The sequence below is a fragment of the Acanthopagrus latus genome, chromosome 9 (genome assembly GCF_904848185.1).
Source record: "Acanthopagrus latus isolate v.2019 chromosome 9, fAcaLat1.1, whole genome shotgun sequence".
Taxonomy (NCBI): Eukaryota; Metazoa; Chordata; class Actinopteri; order Spariformes; family Sparidae; genus Acanthopagrus; species Acanthopagrus latus.
The window spans coordinates 15,252,252-15,273,466 of NC_051047.1; the positions used below are offsets into that span (position 1 = coordinate 15,252,252).

The 21,215-nt window shown below is 40.1% G+C and overlaps 1 protein-coding gene across 3 annotated transcripts in view; it reads right to left on the bottom strand.

Annotated features, from left to right (window-relative positions):
* Positions 1-21,215, bottom strand: part of myo3b (myosin IIIB) — a 75,684-nt gene that overhangs the window by 36,487 nt on the left and 17,982 nt on the right. For all 3 annotated transcript variants that reach the window (XR_005077147.1, XM_037110825.1, XM_037110826.1), the window contains exons 9-23: positions 18,570-18,635; positions 14,787-14,942; positions 12,001-12,085; positions 11,793-11,909; positions 10,294-10,398; positions 9,975-10,058; positions 9,661-9,863; positions 9,482-9,580; positions 9,271-9,385; positions 9,055-9,181; positions 7,530-7,740; positions 6,580-6,727; positions 5,265-5,418; positions 5,003-5,091; positions 3,678-3,807 (exon numbers count right to left, since the gene is read on the bottom strand). Coding sequence is in view for 2 of the 3 variants with exons in the window: in XM_037110825.1 (XP_036966720.1) it covers positions 3,678-3,807; positions 5,003-5,091; positions 5,265-5,418; positions 6,580-6,727; positions 7,530-7,740; positions 9,055-9,181; positions 9,271-9,385; positions 9,482-9,580; positions 9,661-9,863; positions 9,975-10,058; positions 10,294-10,398; positions 11,793-11,909; positions 12,001-12,085; positions 14,787-14,942; positions 18,570-18,635 (1,889 nt within the window). In the remaining variant the exon portion in view is untranslated. The remainder of the gene's footprint in view (positions 1-3,677; positions 3,808-5,002; positions 5,092-5,264; positions 5,419-6,579; positions 6,728-7,529; positions 7,741-9,054; positions 9,182-9,270; positions 9,386-9,481; positions 9,581-9,660; positions 9,864-9,974; positions 10,059-10,293; positions 10,399-11,792; positions 11,910-12,000; positions 12,086-14,786; positions 14,943-18,569; positions 18,636-21,215) is intronic.

Genomic DNA, 21,215 nt, shown 5'->3' on the forward strand with positions numbered 1-21,215 from the left:
ACGGAGGGGAGACGCAGAGGACGGGAGGACTGAAGCTGTGGCTTCATGTGAAGATGTATAAAAAACAATGTAAATGGTTTGACATATACGTGACGTGACTTGAACTTATCACCCTCGACATCTCGCAGGAGAATATTGTGAGCTTGTTTTGTTAAATAACTGCGTTATAAAATATGAACAAGACTTTCCTGAACATAGAAATTCAGGTAAATCTTGTCACTCACAAGAAACATGAGGTCCATACTGCTGACGTTACTATATGCACAACCCAGAAATGTAATATGTAGGAGTCTCGTACATGGCCAGAAGTTTTCCATCTTTTCCCGACACTTTACAGTTTAAAATGAAAATTAGTAAGGCACCGGAAAGAGAACATTTCATCAGTGTTTCAAGTGCTATTCTTTATTAACCTTTAAAGTTATAATCTATTAGATTCATTTTGGTTAGATTTGGAAAGAAACATGATGTCAGTTAATCCTTAATTATAACTTTTCCTAACCCTAACCAAAGTGCTTAGTGCGTTGCCTAAACCTAACTACAGACTAGAGCAAACCCTGGATGTACACTGGATATTTACTACGTGGCTCATACATGTAGCATTTCAATCAGTCAAAGTAACAATGTATGGGCACAAAAGTAAATAGAGCTGAGAGTCACTTAAATAACTCTAAATTAATGTCCATGTACACAAATCATGTGGATTATATTTCGAGTCAATCTGACTGAGAGGGTAACTGGTTGAAGAAGTAATCTGATCCTTTAAAGCAGTGCCACAATATGAGAATACTGCTAGAAGTCAAACATCAGCATTTAAAATCTGTGCAGAAATATTAGAAAATGCCAGTCATGTTATTGAATATCATCTTAATTAACAATTACTGACGATAGACTACTGTGTAAATAAATGGTGATTAAATGTAAGTAGTTTAACTGCTTTATAAACAGCTGGATTTTGCATCACATCTTAAAAGCCAATCACAAGTTTTTATATAAGACCAATGAGTACATGTCACATTGATTTGGTGGAGTAAAAAAGTACAATAATAGTACATGCACCTAAAAAAGTACAGTGCTTTGGTGAATGTACTTAGTTATTTTTCACCACCGCAAATAACTATACAGTATACAGAGACGGATTAAATGGATGGTCCCCTGCTTTTCAGGGCTTTTCGAGGATTTTTACAAAACACAGACCTCAAAAAGTCTTCCTCTCACTGAAATTAGAGGACTTAAAATACTAAGTTTAAAATCTGCAGCAGTAAATCACACTTATAAGTAAAATATACCCACATCTTGAGCTCTACATGCATACTGCCGCTGCTTAAGTTTATACACATGAATATTTAAATGCTCAGCTGGTGTTCCTACTAATAATTCAAAAATGACAATAAATTGCATTAGTGTAGTGCAGGTTTTGCTCAAACCACTGATTTTTTTTTTCTACATACATTATATGGTGTTAAAGCCCTGTCAAAGATAAATAGTGCATCTCAATGAGAAGGAAAAAGGCAGGAAATATATCTTCACGCTGTCTGTGAACTTTTCAGGGGACTCACATCACTCTGCACATCCTCCATTTTCACTGTGCTCAAACAAAAGGACTGGTAGGCTTGAGGTGCTGTGTGTGCAGATGTTCTGTCCTAGAAGCAGCAAAGCCAGGCAGCCCTGCAGCTACACACACACACACACCCACCCACAGAGACCCGTACTGTGACCGCAGGCTGCCCGGGCCCTGGCAGGCCCGACCGAGCCCAGCCAATTCAAACACTGTGATCCTCCTGATCTGGGAAAGGCCCTGGCTCTGATGAATTTGTCCATGCAAATACATCCCATTTCCTCTGACAAAACACCACCACATGTCCAAGCCTCAAGGACCCACATTCTGCAGGGCTCGAGTGGCCTCGCTATTCACCGCCTGGGAGCTTTTTACTTTCTGAGGCCCTTCTCGTTTCCTACTGTTCTCCAAACATGAACTGTGGCGATATTCGGACCATCGCATTTTCAATCTGGTGTGTAAGACAAACTGATAACTTACATGAAGGCACACTGTGTGTCTGTTCCAAAAACTATAATATAGAGGTAAGTGATCTGTTTTAGATGAATTGCTGCATGCAAGTGTGTAGGTTGACATCCTCGACTATATCAGTGCCTCCATCCTCAGTGTCAGGCTGCAGGTCTACGAGGGTGTCCCCTAGTGGTGACACAGCGAGGAGACGACCCAAGAGTGTGAAACCACCCTGGTGAAAAAACAGATTTCCATCAGATCCCCCCAGATAATGGTAATTTCACAGATAACAGTGAATCTATAATGTGAAGTAAAATGCAAATTAAAATCCCCCCACAAATTTTACCCCGAAGAAAAGATTTATAATTTTCTTACGCCATACTGTATCTCTCTTTAAACGGCGCTCCATCTTTTCCAGAATGATAAGCTCGCGCGGAGCGTTTCATAGCTTTTATCTAATGAGATGATCTGCAGTTTCTCAAACTGCAATAAGGAAATTGGACCTCCAACTCCAAAGAAATAACTGAGAGTTTACAGCGGTTAAATGTAACATGCAAGAGAATCTATAACCGTGTGCTTTGGTGCAGCTTTTCAGGATGAAACGACTCGAAATGCACAACATTTTCTGCAACAAATCATAACATTAACTCGATCCAGCAGTCTGAACAGACAAAAGTGCTGTGGAACAAAAGGGAAATAAAGAAGCTTTTAGACATAAGTGACACCATAGCAGCAGCAGTAAACATTACAGCACATCGTAGTATCTATTCAGTGCCTTTGTGCACTGAAATGAAGTGTTTGCTGAATTTGTTTTTATAGTGTGTGCTCCTCTGAAGCTGTTAATTGCAGAAAAGGAAGTGGGTTAAGGCTCCCCTGTGCCCAACCTGCAATTCAAGTTTACAGACACATCACACAGATTTCTACAGGAGTCTCAGCTAAGGTGCCTTTTGTGAATTGAAGCTCCTTTTTAATGCCACTGGGGCTGAAAGCAGGCATTTACAGGTCCCTAAAAAAGGAAGTGAATCACATAATGTGGCTTAGCTGAAATATAGTAGGGAAGTGGGGATCTGATAATTTAACACATCTATTAGCATTTCAGCTAAGTCAAGTGACCAGGAGGCCGCAGGCACGGCTAATGACGAGCACATTACTCTACCATCATTTAACCAACAGAAAAGAGGTGGGAAGAGTTGCTTTTGTGTTCTCTAAATACTATTTCTTCATCCCCTGGGTATTTAGAAACCTTATCATAAAAATATCCCACTGCACCCACAATCTGTAGATAGCATTCAGCAGTGGGAAACCAAGAGGGACAGCTTAGTGAAAATAAAAACAGAGCGGCGTGCAGAGAGCTGAGCCTCTCAAGAGATAATGGAGACTGCAGATTTATCCGAGGACGGCGCACAGAGGCTTGAAACGAAGGGGGGACCAGGAGATGGCTGGGAGCCGCGTCTTTAAGAAACCCACTTACCTGAACATTTATGGGAGCAGGAGACACCGGCACAATTCACACAGTAATACAGCCAGAACCCGGCATTGTTAACAATAGTTTGTCTCAAAGAAAAGTTTCCATTTCCATTTTTCTATTGTGGTGATCATAGAATAATGCCCCTGTTAGTGTCAGCGATGGTCTTCATTTCTATATTTTTCACTGAGGGCTATCGTAGCGTACCTGTTTTAGTTAACGGGCTGGAAAACAGCTGCTGCAAAAGTTTGTTCTCCGATGTTCTCAGAACCACGACAATGTCTGCAGGAAGAGTGTCTCTGTTCTTCTCCAAGAACCCGTTCACATTGTACATCACCTGTCGAGAAAGACAGAAGACACTCACTTAAACAGTCTGAATGTTATTCCGATTTCAAGGAGCCAACCTGATTCGTCATTACCTATTGTATAGCTTCTGGCAATATTTGTATTATTGTATTTTATTAGTGTGTGGCGGTTGAGGAAGACAAGCTGAATTGCATTTGGTTGCTTCAGTTTCAGTGTACTGTTGGGCACTCTGGCTTACTCTCACACGGTCACCACTTACTGGGACACTTGTACACTGTTATTAAGAAATACTATAGTCACATTTCCACCAAAAGTACCCCCGACTGTGGCTGTCTACTTTTCACGAAATTAAAAATTTCATTACTATGATAAAAAACCGGTGAATGTGAGTCCAAAAAAGAGACAGAGGTTTGTGGCTTCAGGGTTTTAAAAATGGTGGCTAAAGTAGACTGTGAGGAATCAGAAATGTTCGGCACTGCCCTTTTTTAAAGTACTACCCTAGGGGCAGGGACTTTTTTTTGGGGGGGGGGGGGGTAAACTAATGTCCTCCAAACTTAATTTAGACATTGGTCTAATGTTATGAGAGCTCCGGTAGGGATTCAAATATTCTTGGTTTGTAGCTTTGAAAAAGGCCAATGAGCTGAGTTACACCATTCTGCATTACATTAAAATCATATATCACTTTAATGTAAAATGTAAAAAAAAAAAAATTATGATTTCTCTAATCTTGGAATCATACATTTAATCGACAAATCATGATCATATCATCACACAGTCCATACAGTTTAGCTGTTAATTATGACGCAGCCTAATCATGAATATTCAATTTCCAACTTGATTCAGTTATCTTAACATTGTGCATAGCATCACACTTAATAGAAAGACGCACAGGACATACAAGTAGAATTTTAGTTTACTTCACCTAGCATAAAGTAGCATCTGTGACAGGCATTTTACACTTGAACTTTAAAGTCTCATCTGAGTTTTTTTAGTTTATTTTATATTCAGTATTCAATATTCAGCCTCCAGTGCACAAAAACACTGAGGAGAGATTTATTCTATTATTGTACGTTTTTCTGCTGTCACAATGTCAGACACACATTGGCCTGCCTTGATGCATGTGTGGACGGCAACTTTGAAAACATGATTAAGTCTCCACTCTTATAACACCAATGAACAAAGTAATACAATGATTTGTTGCACACACCCAAAGTCTCCTTTCATACCTTTCCTGCATAATGTTGAATCCCAAAACAAAGCTCCACACGTTTCGGTATCCAGAAGTACTTGCAGCGCAAATTGTCCTCAAATTTATCTGTAGATGAGAAATGAGAAAAAAAAGTGTAAGTTACAAAAAGATGCTTTAAGCCACACAGAAGAATTGTAGCTTCAGTCAAAGAATCAGTCACCTTTGACCTCTAATAAAACATTTTCATGATTTTTTATATTTAATGTCTGAGCATGTGGCAGGAGGAGCTTCTGTCTCACCCACTAAGGTCTGGTCAGTGGCCTGAGGGAAGCGGCTCTCCTCGTCCATGAGGGACAGCAGACCCATGGGCTTCTGCAGGAACATGTCCAGGATGGGCCTGTTGTCCTCGTACTCCACCAGGCTGGCATCCACCCCCTCGCTCTGATATTCCATCTAATGAGACCAAGTGAATGTAGCATAATCTATTTAATGATTTCTCTAAATGACCCAATTAAACAATCTGGGCTAAATATGATTTGTGCAAAAAAAAGAACGAGTTTCTAATCAACAAACCCAAACAGCTCCAGCCGGCTGTGTGTGTGTGTGTGTGTGTGTGTCTACGGCTGAAGTTTACAGCATAATAGAGTATTTTACTGAATGCATAAAACAGGACAGCTCTGAACTAACAAATAGAGCCACTTACTTATTCATAATTTATTTCACTTTGCAAATAACCCAGAGTCATATCATATTATTGCATCTATTTAATTTCAGATCAAAAAGTTGCTTTAAATATATATTTTACTAATAAAGTGGAACCAATGGATCTAAACCATCCTCATGTTTAAGTCATTAACTCAGAATAATCAGTTTCTGTGTACAGCAAGACTGAACACATCCTCACCAAATAAAAATCCCCTTTCCAGTGAGCAGCAGCCCTTCATCAGGGGCAGCTCACACTTGTTTGTGGAAGAGAAACTTTTCCACGGGCTTATTTTCAGTGATCACTGCTGTAATTAATGTGGGAAGGGTAAAAGTAGCTTGCAATAACAGCTACATTTAATAATCCTGCCTCAATTAATGATTGTGTTTGCATTTTACTAAAATGTTTCTCCTGCACATGTGTTGCTTTATGCATTTAAATGTAAAGCTGTCTGTAGCAGAAAGTGCTACATAAATATATTCTTTTCCTTTTAAGAGGATTGATGCAAAGTAAAGACTAAGCATAAAAAAGGCATTATGGCAAAATGGTTCTTGATTAATGCGTCTTCATTTCCATCAAGGAAAACAAAAGACTCCTCACACTTCATTGTAAACAACTTCATTAAATCAATTAAGAGAGTCATTTGACGGTGCACACAGTACAAACAATCCTTTACACATCACAGCTCGACTAAAAGCAGAGTGTTCTCGTTGAGAGCTTCTCTGCCCTAATGGATGTGAAAACAAACAACTAATAGTAAAATGGCTAAATTTCCATAACACTGTTTTAAAGGGAATTTATTTCATTGCTGAGGAGTGTTGTTCTGTGGATTTAATCATTCAAAACACATTACAATGACATCTTAAGCTGGATGCTTGATCAATAACCTGTCTCTGGGCGTCAAAACTCACCTGTTCGAGGGCGAATATGTGCTGGTTGAAGTAGAACTGGATCTGCTCGTTTGCGATATTGATGCACAATTGTTCAAACGAGTTCTTTTTGAAGTTTTCAAATCCAAAGATGTCCAGGATTCCCACATTCATGCTGCTCTCCGCGGCACTTCAAAGGAGAAAAAAGGGGACAAACAAACTTATTCTTCTATGTAATGGAACAAGCAAATCCCCAGCAGCCATATTAATTGATAAAACTTTAATGATAATCCAAGTTCAACCCAAATACAGAGCGCTGGTATGGAAGCTCTAGTATTCTGATGAGAAATCATAAACATCAGCTTTCATGGAGAAACAAAGCTGAAGAATCTTCTTAAATGGTTTTATTTTGGTCTCTACTGATTTAACCTCGAGTTATTTTCAATATCTGCACAAACAATCCTCTGCATGGAGACTTAACACAGCACGAATATTTCATATCCAGCACATGGAGCTGCTACTTCTCATGATCAGTCGTTACCCACTGTACATAGAGGTCACCTTTAGCCTGTGCTACCGGGCTATTAATGGCAATAAGGGAACGGCAGAGATGACTGGAATGCAGACAGGAACTCTGGCTTTTGTACATCTCTGAGAGACGACTCCTTGACAGTCGACGCTCATATTTATGAAGGAATTCTTTTGGATCAATGAACAGCCTCTTTGCAGTCTCTCTGAAGTCTTTTTAATCATCCCAACATTATTTTCTCTGCACGCAACTCTGTATCAAAAATTTATTAAAACTTCTTTTTTGCTCTCCTTTTACTTGTCTTGAGCTTGCCCATTGATATTCTCCTCTGCATGTTTGCATCTACCTCTACAGACATCCATAAAGGTCATCAGAGCATTGCAGAAACTCACGGCAATAATCGAAGAAGAGAGAGCAACAGCCAAACGTCCGCACAGATGTTCATCACCACCGTGGAACTCACCAGATATTCATGTCAGGCTGCAGCAGGGAGTTAATGCGGTTGACTATCCAGCTGAAGAGGCGTCCGTACAAGGCCTTGGACATGGCGTCTCGGACATCAGCGGCTTTGTCCACCGTGTTGGTGCGGATGATGGTCTCACCCCTGGTGACCACACACTGGGAGGTCAGCGCCTCCTGGAGCTCCTCAGGGCCGATGCTGAGGAGAGACGCAGCTGAGAGAGAAGACGAGAGAGTTAATCAGTTTGATAATCAAGAGCTCATTTATCATTAGCATAAAGATAAGCTCCAACTATCTCTTACTGTGGATGTCGTGGCTTCTTTACATTTTTTATGTAAATGGAAACGGATCCTGTCTATATTGTTGTATATATTATACTGTCAACTTTCGTTTTTGCGTTTTTGTTTGTTTTACCCTCCTTATTTTAAGGTAATAAGATATGACTGATTCATTGTTTATTTTCATTATGTACATAAAAATACCCACAAACGCTTACATGACATCCAATATATTGTTGCCATAGTGCATCACAAAATAACAAGTCATTAAAGCTGAGGACCCCTTAACTGATAGAGTGGCAGAACAGGAACTTCCTCCAATATATTTTCTAACATTTTGTTGCATTTTAAACTTGGCCTACAGTTGTAGTGTGGCAAATCGTAGGCACATTGTCCTCATTCTCTGCCATTTGTCTGGTCTGATTTCTGAGGTGGATGTTATGTCAAAGTCTCTTCCATGATAAGTTCTAAAATGCTGAAGCTCATGATAATGCCTATATACGTGGAATAAAAATACAGAAAACTGGCTAATATGTTTCAATAATATGTAGCTGTCAAGTTTGTCATCATGGATGCCTCATAGTAATTTAGTGTATGCTTAGGTTAGAATGTTCACCTGAACACCTGAATCATGGGTAAACTGTCATCACTGTTGCATAAATCCAATGTTTTTTTTATTTTTTATTTTTTTTATTTTCAGATACCTTTACATTTTTGGAAACTTGGAAACAATAATCAAACTATAAAGAAAAAAAAATGTCTGCAGCACTCCAGCACTGTAGCTTCATGGCTCTGCAGACTGAAGTTGGGCTTACACGTGATCCCTCTCATGGGGAAGCAGATGTAAAGAAAACGAAAATAGGTGTGATGCAACAATCTGCTGTGCTACCACATTGCAGAGGGTTAAATAAGTCTGGATGTGTGGGGAGATGCACTCAACATGGTGTTCGGTTCTGACAGTACTGATACAATCAACAAGATTTTAAATCATTTATTACATGTCATACATGTCTGTTATTATTGGATTGGCCCCAATGAGTCAGGGAGCAGTTCAGGAGGCTTAAGACTAGATCTCTAAACCCATCCTATCATAATAATTAGGCAGTCCCCCTGCAGTAACACTGAGGAACCCCGAGGGGTCACGGATCCCTTGTTGATCTGCTGGGTTCTAAACAATCATTTAACACACAAGTTCTTTAAAAATCATTAAATAAACAAGAGCACGTACTGCCTGATGTATCATATCTCACCGGTCTCTAAGGCCTCTGCGTTGGGCACTTCACTCTTATCTGTCTGGTGTTGGGTTGTGATGGAAGCAAATTCAATATTGCCCGTGTTCAAAATGGCTGAGAGAATTCTGTAAACGGAGTTGACCTCCTACAATGAAAAAAAGAGAAAAAAAAATGCAAACATCACACACCTGCTCTGCAGCCAAGTGGCCTACGTTTGATTGATACGTTTGATACCTCTTCAGTAAAGCCAATATTTCTGAAGCACTCCTGAATGGCGTCAAACTGCTCCTTGTACAGTTTGCTGGAGACGATGTCCTGCATCACTGTGCGGTGCTGACTGTCGATATACCTGCAGATGAACATTATGACGATCGATGTTAATTTCCATGATGGGAAGAGAAAGATGTCAGGAGTGCTATAAAACATCTCAAACTGCTGTTCTGACCTGGGAGGTGTCCTGTCTGGTAGACTGTAAGTCTTCAGCTTGTCCTGGTGGTAAAGCCCAGCGTATATGTAATAAAATATGTGGAAGTTTTTCTCCCCTCTGAAAGAAAAAGAAAGCCGATAGTGTCAGAAGTATGACAAAGGGAACTCCAATCTGAAAAAAGCCTGAGCTGCACATACGTCGCCTGTTTGATGACCCTCGACTTCTCCAGCAGGTACTCAGATATCTTGGCCCCGATGACGGCTCCAGTGGGTGTGAACTTCATCTCCAGGTATTTACCAAAGCGGCTGGAGTTGTCATTTATAGCTGTGCAGGCGTTTCCAAAGGCCTCCACGAGGGGGTTCACCTGCAAGATCTTCTCACGTAGAGTCCGATTGTTTGCCTGAGAGCGACAACATGTTTCTTTTAATGAACTGTGGGGATATTTTGAAGTGTATTCAACACAAGTATTAAAGTATTTATCAAAGAATAGATGCCCACAGTGTTACTATACCTTTCCCAAGAAGGTAAGATGTTGAACAATCAGGTGAGCGCTCTCTGTTTTCCCTGCTCCACTCTCCCCACTGATTATGATACACTAAAACAAAGGGATACAGTTATAGTGACTAAAATATCAGCAGGTTATATTGCAGGTGGACACCTCAGAGCTGGGTGTAAGCTGAAATCCCTCCCAAACATTTTCCCAAACAATGTTTATGATATTATATGATTACGTTTATGGTTTTCGTTAAAGATTTTCATCACTATTTTATCATATTTACAGTCAGAGGGTGGGATGTTTCTACTTGTGTAATGATTTTGCTGTAGAGTACCTGGTCTTTGCAGAACGTCACCATGCCTCTGTAGGCTGCGTCTGCAGTAGCAAAGATGTGTGGAGGGTTGTCAGCTCGCTTCATACCGTGGTACAGCTTAGAGAACTGAGAGAAGGGACGTGCATACACAAGGCCTGTTATTCTTAGTGTGTTAAAAAAAAATTTCCCCCAAATAAATCCCACCTGGCCAAGATTTTGCAGTATTACTTTTATAATTAGATTTTCACAATTTATTTAGTTTGGCAGCATGTGAATGCAGAATCTGTGGGGAAAGGCCTAAAAGTTTGTAGTGGAGGCTTTCTGGTTTCCATTTGTAGTCGTTGTATTAACCAATCATGTAAACTTGCTTTGGTTGTATGCACAGAAAAAGTGGAGAGCAGAAATAGTGAATTGCATTGTCCATAATGTAGTCTTGGTACAGATTGGATATGGTCTAAGGATAATTTAGACTTTTTATTGGCTTTTTTAAATTTATCTGTGGTCATTTAGGGATATCCGTTTATGTAAACAATGACTGGCACACAGAAGAGGAAGCCTCTGTCCAGACATCAGTTATCCAGATATGTGGATATCCACCGACTGCACTGTAATCAGAATCAGAATCAGAATCAGAAAAAGCTTTATTGCCAAATACGATTTTACACATACGAGGAATTTGTAGTGGTGATATTGGTGCATGCATCAAATAACTATTAAGTGAAAATATAACAAATTAACAATATAAACTATTTAAAGAATAGAAAATATAACAAATTAACAATATAAACTATTCTAAAAAGTAGAAAATATAACTATACAATATAAATATATATACACAATCTGTTTTTTGGGTAAAAACAGAGTTTACGCTCAAAACAAAACAAAACAATGCGCACCAACACACCGAGGCAGCCGTCCGCGGCGCCATCTGTAAACATCGGACGTTGCCCCAGAGGCTAAATCTTTGTCAAATGATAGCCAATGGATCTCCCTCATAAACCAGTGTTGAATATAATAGAACTATAAGCTCATGATAAGGCACTGGATAAGGGATGAACAGTTATTACAATTCCTGAAAGGATCTCGAATGCCTGTACATTTCAAGAAAATACATCCAATAGTTCACAAGACATTTCACTAAAAACAGAGATTCATGGTGGCGCAAAAGCAGAATTCAGCCTGTGGGAGCCATGGATGTCTTCACAACATTTCACATTAATTCTTGAGATATATCAATCTGTGGTGGTCAGACACTGCTGTAGTGTTTCTGCTGACAATGGTATTTCTAAAATCTAATTTAATGCCAGCTTTTGTATTTTCATTTTATGAATCAGGTTTTCATCCATTTTAAATATCTTAAATAAGTTCAAATTCATTCATCTACTGACTTAAAAAAAGTATATACAGAATATAGAACATCTGTACATCCACAAATGAAGGACAGTAGCCTTTCAGCACTTCAGTTGTGATTGGGAAACTGCTGGGAACATCTGTTGCTGTTTGACTGGCCCATAACAAACCTGTGGGGAGTAGATGCTGAGATTCTGGAAGGGATTGAGAGCGATGAGGATGTCACCGACGTAAGTGTACACCTGCAGCTCATCGTACCTCTTCTGGAGATGGCTGATTATTGTCTCCTGCAGAAGACATAAAAATACAAACATAGCATCAACAAGGGTGTACCCTGGACCAATCGATGCATGATGAGATAAACATGTTAAATCTTACCTCATCTAAGAACTCCAGGTTGACCAGATCGTCATCAGGGCAGCTCTCTATTATGAGGGTTTTACGAGTATTGATCCGCTCGTGCCTGTATGGAGCCAAGGACATGATAATGCATCAGAAAGCTGTAAAATGACCACCCCAATGAGAAACAGTAGTCCGACTGGCCCGGATGTGAGACCCAGTCACTTCCAAGGTTTGTGTGAAGCCTTTGAAGCTCTCCCAGGGGACACATCTCCCATTATCACGGGCTGTGATTGCACTTCATCTGTGTTTTGACCTATCACTCTCCAATGAGCCCCAGCGGGCAGAGGTCAACACAGAGAGGCAGCTGGCTCCGTGGGACTGTGGAAAACCTCAGGGGACACCAGGGAGTGTGTGAACGAGAGCAAATGAGAGCCGCATTTGTGCCCACGGCTTATTTCATGTGTCTATATACACGTTTGTGGGCTCATACACAGTGTACTCCAGTGTGTAGTGGACAATAAGTCATTTCTATGAAATTCAGAGGATAAGGTTGGTGATATTCTATACTACACTAATTGATATGAAATCCCATGAGAAGATCAAAAGCAAAACTGAATTGATCCCACTAACAGGCAGCCAAACCCTTAAATAGCTTATTACTCATCATTTAAAGTCACATAGCTCTGGGCACTGCGGTTTATTTTGAGCCAATCCCACATACACCAACCCTGCTGCTGTCAATTAACACCAGGATCACGAGGCCCCAGCTATCTGTAAATCCATCACTGTTGTGCATCATTGTGTGTAAAGTCTTCATAAGAGAGCAACTATCAATGTACTAAATTGAGCTGTAAGAATAAATGCTTTAGTAGAAGGTATTTTTGATGCCAGGAAACCTTTTTATATACAGGAAGTCACTGCTGTGTTACAAACTGAAATTAAACAGCCTGATATAACAGTTTAACCCTTTAAGCCCAAGGCCAATTTTCTAGGGTCCCCCAATTAGGGGGGGGCTTAAAGGGTTAAGGGAGTGTTGTGACGTATTATATTTAATTGAAATTCCTTGTAAATTTGGGTCGGACTAATAAAATAATAGGTCTGAGGAACGACAACCTGCATTTTGTAAGCTGTTTGCCTCGGCGGCTTCTACATGTCCAGTGCCTAGCAGTGGTTTTCTTGACTTAATCACTTCAACACAATGTACTATATCGAGAAAACAACTTCACATATTGTAAACCTCTGTTTCTACACCTGAATTATAACTGGGCTCACTTTATAGCGAAGAAGAAGTGGTGCAACCGATTCCATAACACAAACTGCGCATCAATTCTCAGCTGAAAATAGTACACAGCAAATACATGTCTTGCTCCTTTATAAAGTTTGATCAATACTACAGTGCCCAGCTGTTGTATTACTTTACCCAAAAACGGTAATATTTGTCAGATGTGTATCTACAGTAAGAACAAATGGGCTCTGGGGCTGAGTGCCACAGAGCAGGAAAGTCAGACAGCAGAGAAAGACGTACAAACAGATTGTTGTTTTGGTCTTTTTCTGGCATTAGCATACAATTAAGAGAAATGTGGAATAACACCAGCCGTGTTCTTTACACTTCTGGTTCATCTCAATCCTCAAAACTGCAAAAACCATTAAATATCTACATTCACAAGATATATCTATATTTTATCATAATAAATAACCAATCTTATCCTGAATAAAACTATTCAAGCTTCAGGTCAGGAATTGTTTCCTCCTCTGCCTTTGTATTCATGTTCTATTCTGAATATAGTGTAAATGTACATTTGGTTGCTCTAAAGTGAATACTCGTCATCGCATCCCTTCAGAGAACGGCTCCAGATATCTGGCTTCTACCTCGCTCCTGCTTTGAAGTAAAAAAATCACACTATTCCACCTACGGCAGCTACTTTTAAGTTCTCTATGTCTTTATTCTTATCTGGAGTCATTGTGAGCTGATCTGTGGCATGAGAGACTAAACCGGGCGAGCCCAGTTCTCGCCCTACAAGCTCCTAATCCCATTATCCACTTTCACTGTGGACAGGAATTCGGGATCAGGCTCAGACTCTGCACACACTCGGGAGTAAACAGAGCTGGCACAACATCAAGACTCTCAGTCAAGGGCAGGTTCAGCGAACTCCTTTTATAATGAAGATTAAGCATCGCCAAAGTCAGTATTTCTCCAGCATAGAACAGGAGACTCCCTGCTATGTTATTCGCTGCCATGAGTGTGAACCATTCATCAAGACACATTTTTGATCAACTCACCCTCATTGTCTCTACACATCTATTTGTTTATAAAAATATCAGGAACATGCTTAGTAGCTGCTTCCATAACCTAAAAAGGAAAACAATACTGATAACACTGTTCAAAACAAAGCAAAGAGAATGCAGAGCTGAAATGTCCCCTGTTTACATAAGTACATCATTGTATTTACTCATCCACTAGTTTAATCACACAGGAGGGAGAATGTGTTGTACTACGGACTCCCCTAAAAAACAGTCGTCACATCCACATCCACTGGCCTAAATGGCATTTATTAATCTAAGGTTAGTCAGCACAATCACTCCTTCTGAATTAGTCACACTCCTCTAACTTCTCTTTAATCATACACTGTAATGTCCATTACTGGGGCTCATCATCAGTCCTGAGCGTAAGAAGATGAGACCCTGCCCCCTACTGGACAGAAATGATACCACCACTCAGTCAATGCCTGTCTGCTGCAACAGCGATCTGCACATGAATGTCACTGCAGCACATTATTTCATCTGCAAAGGCAATTTTAGAATGAAAAGTCATTGCAGCTTACTTGGTTTTGGTTTTGCAGCCGGCTTCCTGCTGCTCCAGGATGAGAGCGGCTAGCTGCTGTTGGAGCGCCACGTCTTTGCCTTGGGCCTGTTTGATGAAGGGATGCTCCAGGAGGTGGGTCACGGATGGACGTGCCTCAAAATCCTTTATCAGACACCTTTGTGATCACAAAGCAACAGAGAAAAAAAATTAAACACTTCAGACAGTCAAAGCCTGTTTGAACCAGAGCGAATTAAAAGGGGGAAACTATGCAAGCACCTGAGCATTGCAGCAAGCTGATTTGTCTGGATCAGATCCGACACCAGCCAGGAACACCTTACAAGTGTTTTAAAGTCTGGGTCACTAATCTGTCGTGCTCTGTGCTCTGAGTACCACATGGTCACAATCACCATGGCCCCCGAGTCCAAACAACCCCCGCGATGGCACAGCAGTGAGTCCTATCTGTGATGTGCAGTGTTTGCCCTAAGGTGATGTTAGTCTGAGATAGCGGCCGGTGGCCACAGCTCAGCATCAATTAGCTGCTGATATGAACAGTTGAAAATACTGATGTTTAAAGGTGCACTGTCACAAATACATTTTGATTAGAGCAGAAATATCTTCATTGATTGATTTTCATGACTGAATAAACAAACTCAATAAACAGACAATCCACAGAGGACAGCACAATGTCAGACGGGTTAACTGTGGTTATATGTGCAGATCCTTTCTAAATAGCCACTGTTCTAGCTGCCAACACCTCTGAGGTCAGCTTGTTTATTCAAGGGAATATATCAATCACACAAATATTTGTATTTGTAATATATACAAGTATTATTGCCTTATTAAATGTAGCTTTAAAGGCTGACAGTTTAAAGATTTTGTGTAGAGCTGCAACAATTTGATGAATCCATTTGTTGTCAACCATTAATCGATTGCCAACTGTTTTGATGATCAAATAATCATTTTTATAAACTCTGATTCCGGCTTCTTAAATGTGAATGTCTTGTGGTTTCTTTCCTCCTCGACAATAAACAAAATATTTTTGAGTTTTAGACAAAACAAGACACTTGTTTTTTCCCCATTTTCTGACGTTACATATTAGTATGCAAACTTTTTTCCACAGAATAAAAGTATTGTTAAATTGTAAAATATCTGGCATCACATACATTTGTTTTTCAGTGTTTCATAGCCAAAGTTGGGGGACATTTGCAAAAAAAAATGTGTGTTTATATGGATTTTCTGCATATATAAGAATAACGGATGATAAATCAATATTAGTTTTTTTTACTCCATAATATTGCCATTGGACCCAAAAATCCAGTATTGGTCAGGCTTTACATTTTATAGACTAATATTAAATTCAATTAATTGACTGATCCACAAATAATCGTTAGTTGCAGCCCTCATGTGAGAAAAAAACAATGAAATTATGAACCATGAAATTCAACAATTAATCCATCAGCAATCCACATTTGAACAGCTCAGTTACTTGTTTAAGTCTTTCAACATCTAGATATATATATAGTGTGTGTGTGTGTGTGTGTGTGTGTGTGTGTGTGTGTGCACACGTGCATGTGAGTGTGTGCTACAACACCAACAATTGCAGGCAGAGGCAGATAGTAGAAAAACACCAATCTAATTCCTAACACCCAATCTACACTGAAATTCTGTTGCTTTTATCAGTTTGTTCGACTCTGAAAGTTAATTCCATGAATTCATTAGCGTCAGGACATTAAGCAGAGGTTGCTGCTATTAGCAGGGCTGTGCTGCCGGGATGCCGAGCGGCAGGGACACTTTGTCACAGAAGTCAGATCTTTGGCTGCACAAGTGCAGACACTAGTGATGGATTCATCATCCTGAAAAACACCCCTCCTCTTCCTCTGTTTCACACAAACACACACACACACACGCATGCACACACACGCACGCACGCACGCACGCACACACACACACACACACACACACACACACACACACACACACACACACACACACACACAGGGGCCTGAAAGAGCTTCACAAACAGTCTGCGAAGCTTGATAACATTGTCCAGCCTCCCCACACTGATCTCGGCTGGGCTTTGTTTGGGGAGATTATTTGTGATATGAAATCACACAATCCATTAACACAGATTACAAAGCTGCAATCTAAAACGCATCCAATGAAAAGCATTGCAATTACACTTGCAGTAGCAGTATAAAAGCCTGCATCACTACAGTATGTGCTGGCTGGTTTGAGAGGTAATATGCCATGACTCTGGCCTGTCCAATCAATAATTCAACTGACAAACAAAAAGACCTTCAGGGCAGATGGTCTGTTTGTTTTTTCAATTAATCCTCTTCATTTATTTCATTTCACTGCAAACCTCAAACATAAATGTTAGCCAGAAACCATGCCTGCACAAACACTCTTCCAAACAAATTGAATTTTATTTTCTCATTACGCTTCAGACTCACACACCTCTGCACGGTAGATATTAAGGTTGTATATTCTCCACGACCATTACAAGCCACCCCTGACATTATTAGCTTTGCACACAGTGGAGCAAATGATAAGTTATCTGCGCCTCAGATGGACCTGATAACAGGTGAATTAGTTTGTTCCTCCATGGCAGATTTACACAAATGAAAGTCAATGAACAGAAAGAGGAGAGGGTTGATAGCATCTGGCTATAAAATATCAATTTCAATTCCCTCCATGTGCACATGCACATTCCTACCTGCTGTAGGCTGTAAAATAGCTAATGTTCAGCTGCTCCTGGTTTAAAAACCTTATCTCCCTGTATGTTTTATAATTCCACACTGGAAAAAATGCTTTATGAAAATGTAATTGGCTTACGATACCAATAAAGTAAATGTTTCATGTTTCAGGTGTTCAACGTCACTTTCACACACAGGTTCAACTGTCTTCCAACAGACGGATCACGTTCTTATAAAATGGTATAAATAGTTTCACAGGTTAAGAAAAGCAAGTTATGGACTAGTGGCTGAAGATATTCCCAAACCCATTTCTGTTGAAAGCACCACCCGTGTTTGGCCTAATCCCCGCCTGTTCCGAGTGCAGATTCAGATCAACCCCAGGAAGAGCACCAGGCTTTGAAACCAATTTACATAGAGGCCAAATTGTGTAATTACAATGTCATGTGATGCACTGGTGCCCAAAAAGATATGCGTCCATAAGCTAATATTGTAAAAGAGGCAGCTATAAAATGATGGATATATTTTTTGAGCGTCACAAACCCTGTGAAAACTACTGTGATTGTATCAATTCGATGCGATAACATTTTATATTAATAGTGACGTGTGTATACCAATAACGAAATTGTGGGCAGATTTGTTAAGTAAATTGTAGCAATTGTTTATTTACAGTACATTTACATGTTCATGCACATTTGATGCTAAATTTTCTTATTTTATGTTTAATATACTTTTTGTGGTTAATGGATATTATTATATACAGCAATTCATTAAGTGAAACATTTCAAGGTGACAGTTCCAGTTTTCAAGTTTCTAGTTAAAGTAAAATATCCTGCCCCCAGACTATATATATATATATATATATAATTCATCTCATTCACATCATGCTGTAAATATCCCATTCTGAGTCCCTCATGTTTCTACAGTAGCCCAGAACAGACAAACCAAACACTGTCTGCGACATCACTAAATGTCACTTAATCCTGTACACTGGACCTTTAATTGCTACTGTGTGCTTTCACAACCCTTTAAGTAAAATGAAACCCCTTTTTTAAAAGAACATTCGCAACAGAGAGAGGACAAGGTTGAACAGGTTACAGGATACTTACTGGCTGATGAAGTGGCTAAAACTTCTGCACCACTCCTCTGGATTTCGTAACGTCGGGGAGGGATTTCTGAAACAAAATCACAGGTACAGAAGTCAGTAAAATATTTAGAGAACAGTGATCGCCATGATGATCAGCGCTGGAAATTAAAGCCTTTCAGCTTGTCTCCTGAGTTGGCTGACAAATGATGGCTGGCAGGCAGAGTGCGACCGTCAGACTCCTGTGAGAGTTCTTGGTCCGAGGACAAGCTGGTCGGGGTCCAGGTCTGTGGCAGCTACAGAAAAAGTGACAAATGATAACAGCTCCTCCACTGTCTGGCAGCAAGCATCTGCCATTGGGAGCCAAAAGTTATGTGAGCTAGTTATACCTCTGTCAGCAGCATTTACGGAGGCCATCTATAATGAGGCTAATACTTTTCAAGTGCGCGCGATGACAGGAGGCAGGTCTGTATGAGAAGCCAAGGCTGGACAGGCCCGAGCACAGTCATCTTCACAGGGAGCTGCCAGTCTGACAGCTGGAGGCTGAGCTGTTTGTCACTGTCAGGCAAACTGCGACAGACCTGGTCAAGGCTTCTATCAACTGTGTTAATTAGTTCACACGTGTTGTTTTACAGACAAGTAGGATATGAGAGCTCAACAGTAAAAGAGGGGGAAAAAAAATGAATGAATTTGGATTTAAAAAATGAAAAACGCTTCATGTTTATCACCATCCCACCAGAGGTAGCTACACATTAAACAACAATATATTTGACATATTATCAACATATTTTCCTCTTTCTGGAAGAGAGACGAGGATGTTGGGGTACAAAATCTGTCATTTTCCGCAGCGCTAAGTTAGCCGAGTCTTTGATAAGGATTCAGACAGGCAATCCTTTCCAAAGTGCAGATCAAAGCCAGTAACTGACTGCTTCAATGCAACCTCTAATATGAGCCCGAAGACACGTTCGTGCCTTGATGTTGTACCATATTGCTTATACATTACAGAGTCAATATAGCAGCACACTGCTGATAACACTGTCAACTGTGCTCATTGTGTTTAGCAAATTCAGGCGTTTTTTTTTTTTCTCTTTCAGTATTTGTGAGACTGCTGGCTCATATTGTAAACACAAATGGCTTATTCAAATCTAGGTCCAGGCAGAGCTTGTACTGTCAGACGTTCCTCACAGTGGATTGAGGCGAAATCACAGAGGTGTCAACAGCACTTGACGGCTCTAACTAAGCCACGAGGAAGACAAAAATCAGGCCAAAGCAATATTTGAATAAGATACTTCATATGCAGAATTTATCATTCCTCTATTTCCCATATGATGCAAAGCTTTGTTATTTTTTTCATTCAAGAAAATTCCTCAGTGTGCAGCACTGAATTCTACCTTGTTAGTGCACATGTTGCACAATGCATTGTCACTGGAAATCACACACAGCCCTCTGGTTTTTCCCCCAAAAAACAGATACTGTAGGGGGTTTGAATCAACACGTTTCTTTTTAGCTTTAGTTGTGAAGCATATATAAATTGAAATATACTGTACATCTATCCTAAGGCTTTCTTGTTTATCGTTCTTGGCACAATAAGGAAGTTATGGTGATGCTGATGGAGAGCCAGAGTCCAGCAGTGGTAAAACGGCACGAAAGATTCAAAATAACTTGTGAAAGTTTCATGCCTTGGTTGGAAAAAACTGTCGAAAAAACGTAGTCTCCGAAAGCAGTAACACCGTGGCCTTTAAACAGGCTTAACAGGGAGTGAGCGCAAGGGTCCAAAAATAAAGACTTATTCAGCGAATAGACCACCCGCTTAAAATTTCAGCTCATCCATCACCGCGGCCACAGCACCAGCACTTCTTTGTGCATACATGCATGAACACGGAGAACTACTACTACATTTATCATGTCTTTGGCTGCCACGTCGCCCCAAATGCTGCAGACCCGGACAGCACACAGAGCACTGAAATAACAGCATCGAAGACGGAGATGTTCAGGCATTTACTGATGATTGGAAAGTCATCGTACCAGCCAGTGATCTCTGTCAGGAGGTCAAGACTGCATCAGTGTCTGATGATGGGAAATCTGTGACGTTAAGGTGTATGGTTACATCACTCTATCTATACACTTTTTTTATAGTCATGTGAGTTCCTTTAAATGATAGCTGGATTTCAGAGGAGCTATAAGCAACTTGTTGGGAGAAACACTGACAGGCTCAAAGTCAGCAGTATTTCTGCAGTGTTTGACAGACTGAATAATGGACAAGATATTAATCGCAGTCATCCGGAAGTCAAATGTCTCACTGTTATTGATGAAAAACAATTCTTTAGGAACAGCTTTGACAAAGCCTCTCAGAGGAATAATCCTTAAATACAGACAAATGCACTCTGGTCTGTAAATAGTCACACTAGCTACCAGGGCTCCAGGGATGGTCCCTTCAGCAGGTCCACTGTTTTGGTCCTTAACTTATAGAGTCTATAATGTGAGATAAAATCTAAAAAAAAACAAAACCAAAAAAAAAAAACCAAAAACACATAGATGAGTGACATTCATGGTCCCCAAAGGATGAATCATGTCAAGTGATTAATACTTCCATTAATAATAGCACTTAGCCCAACTAGCTAATGCTTCTAAAGACTGATATGACGATGCTGCATCAGTTATTAAAATAGCG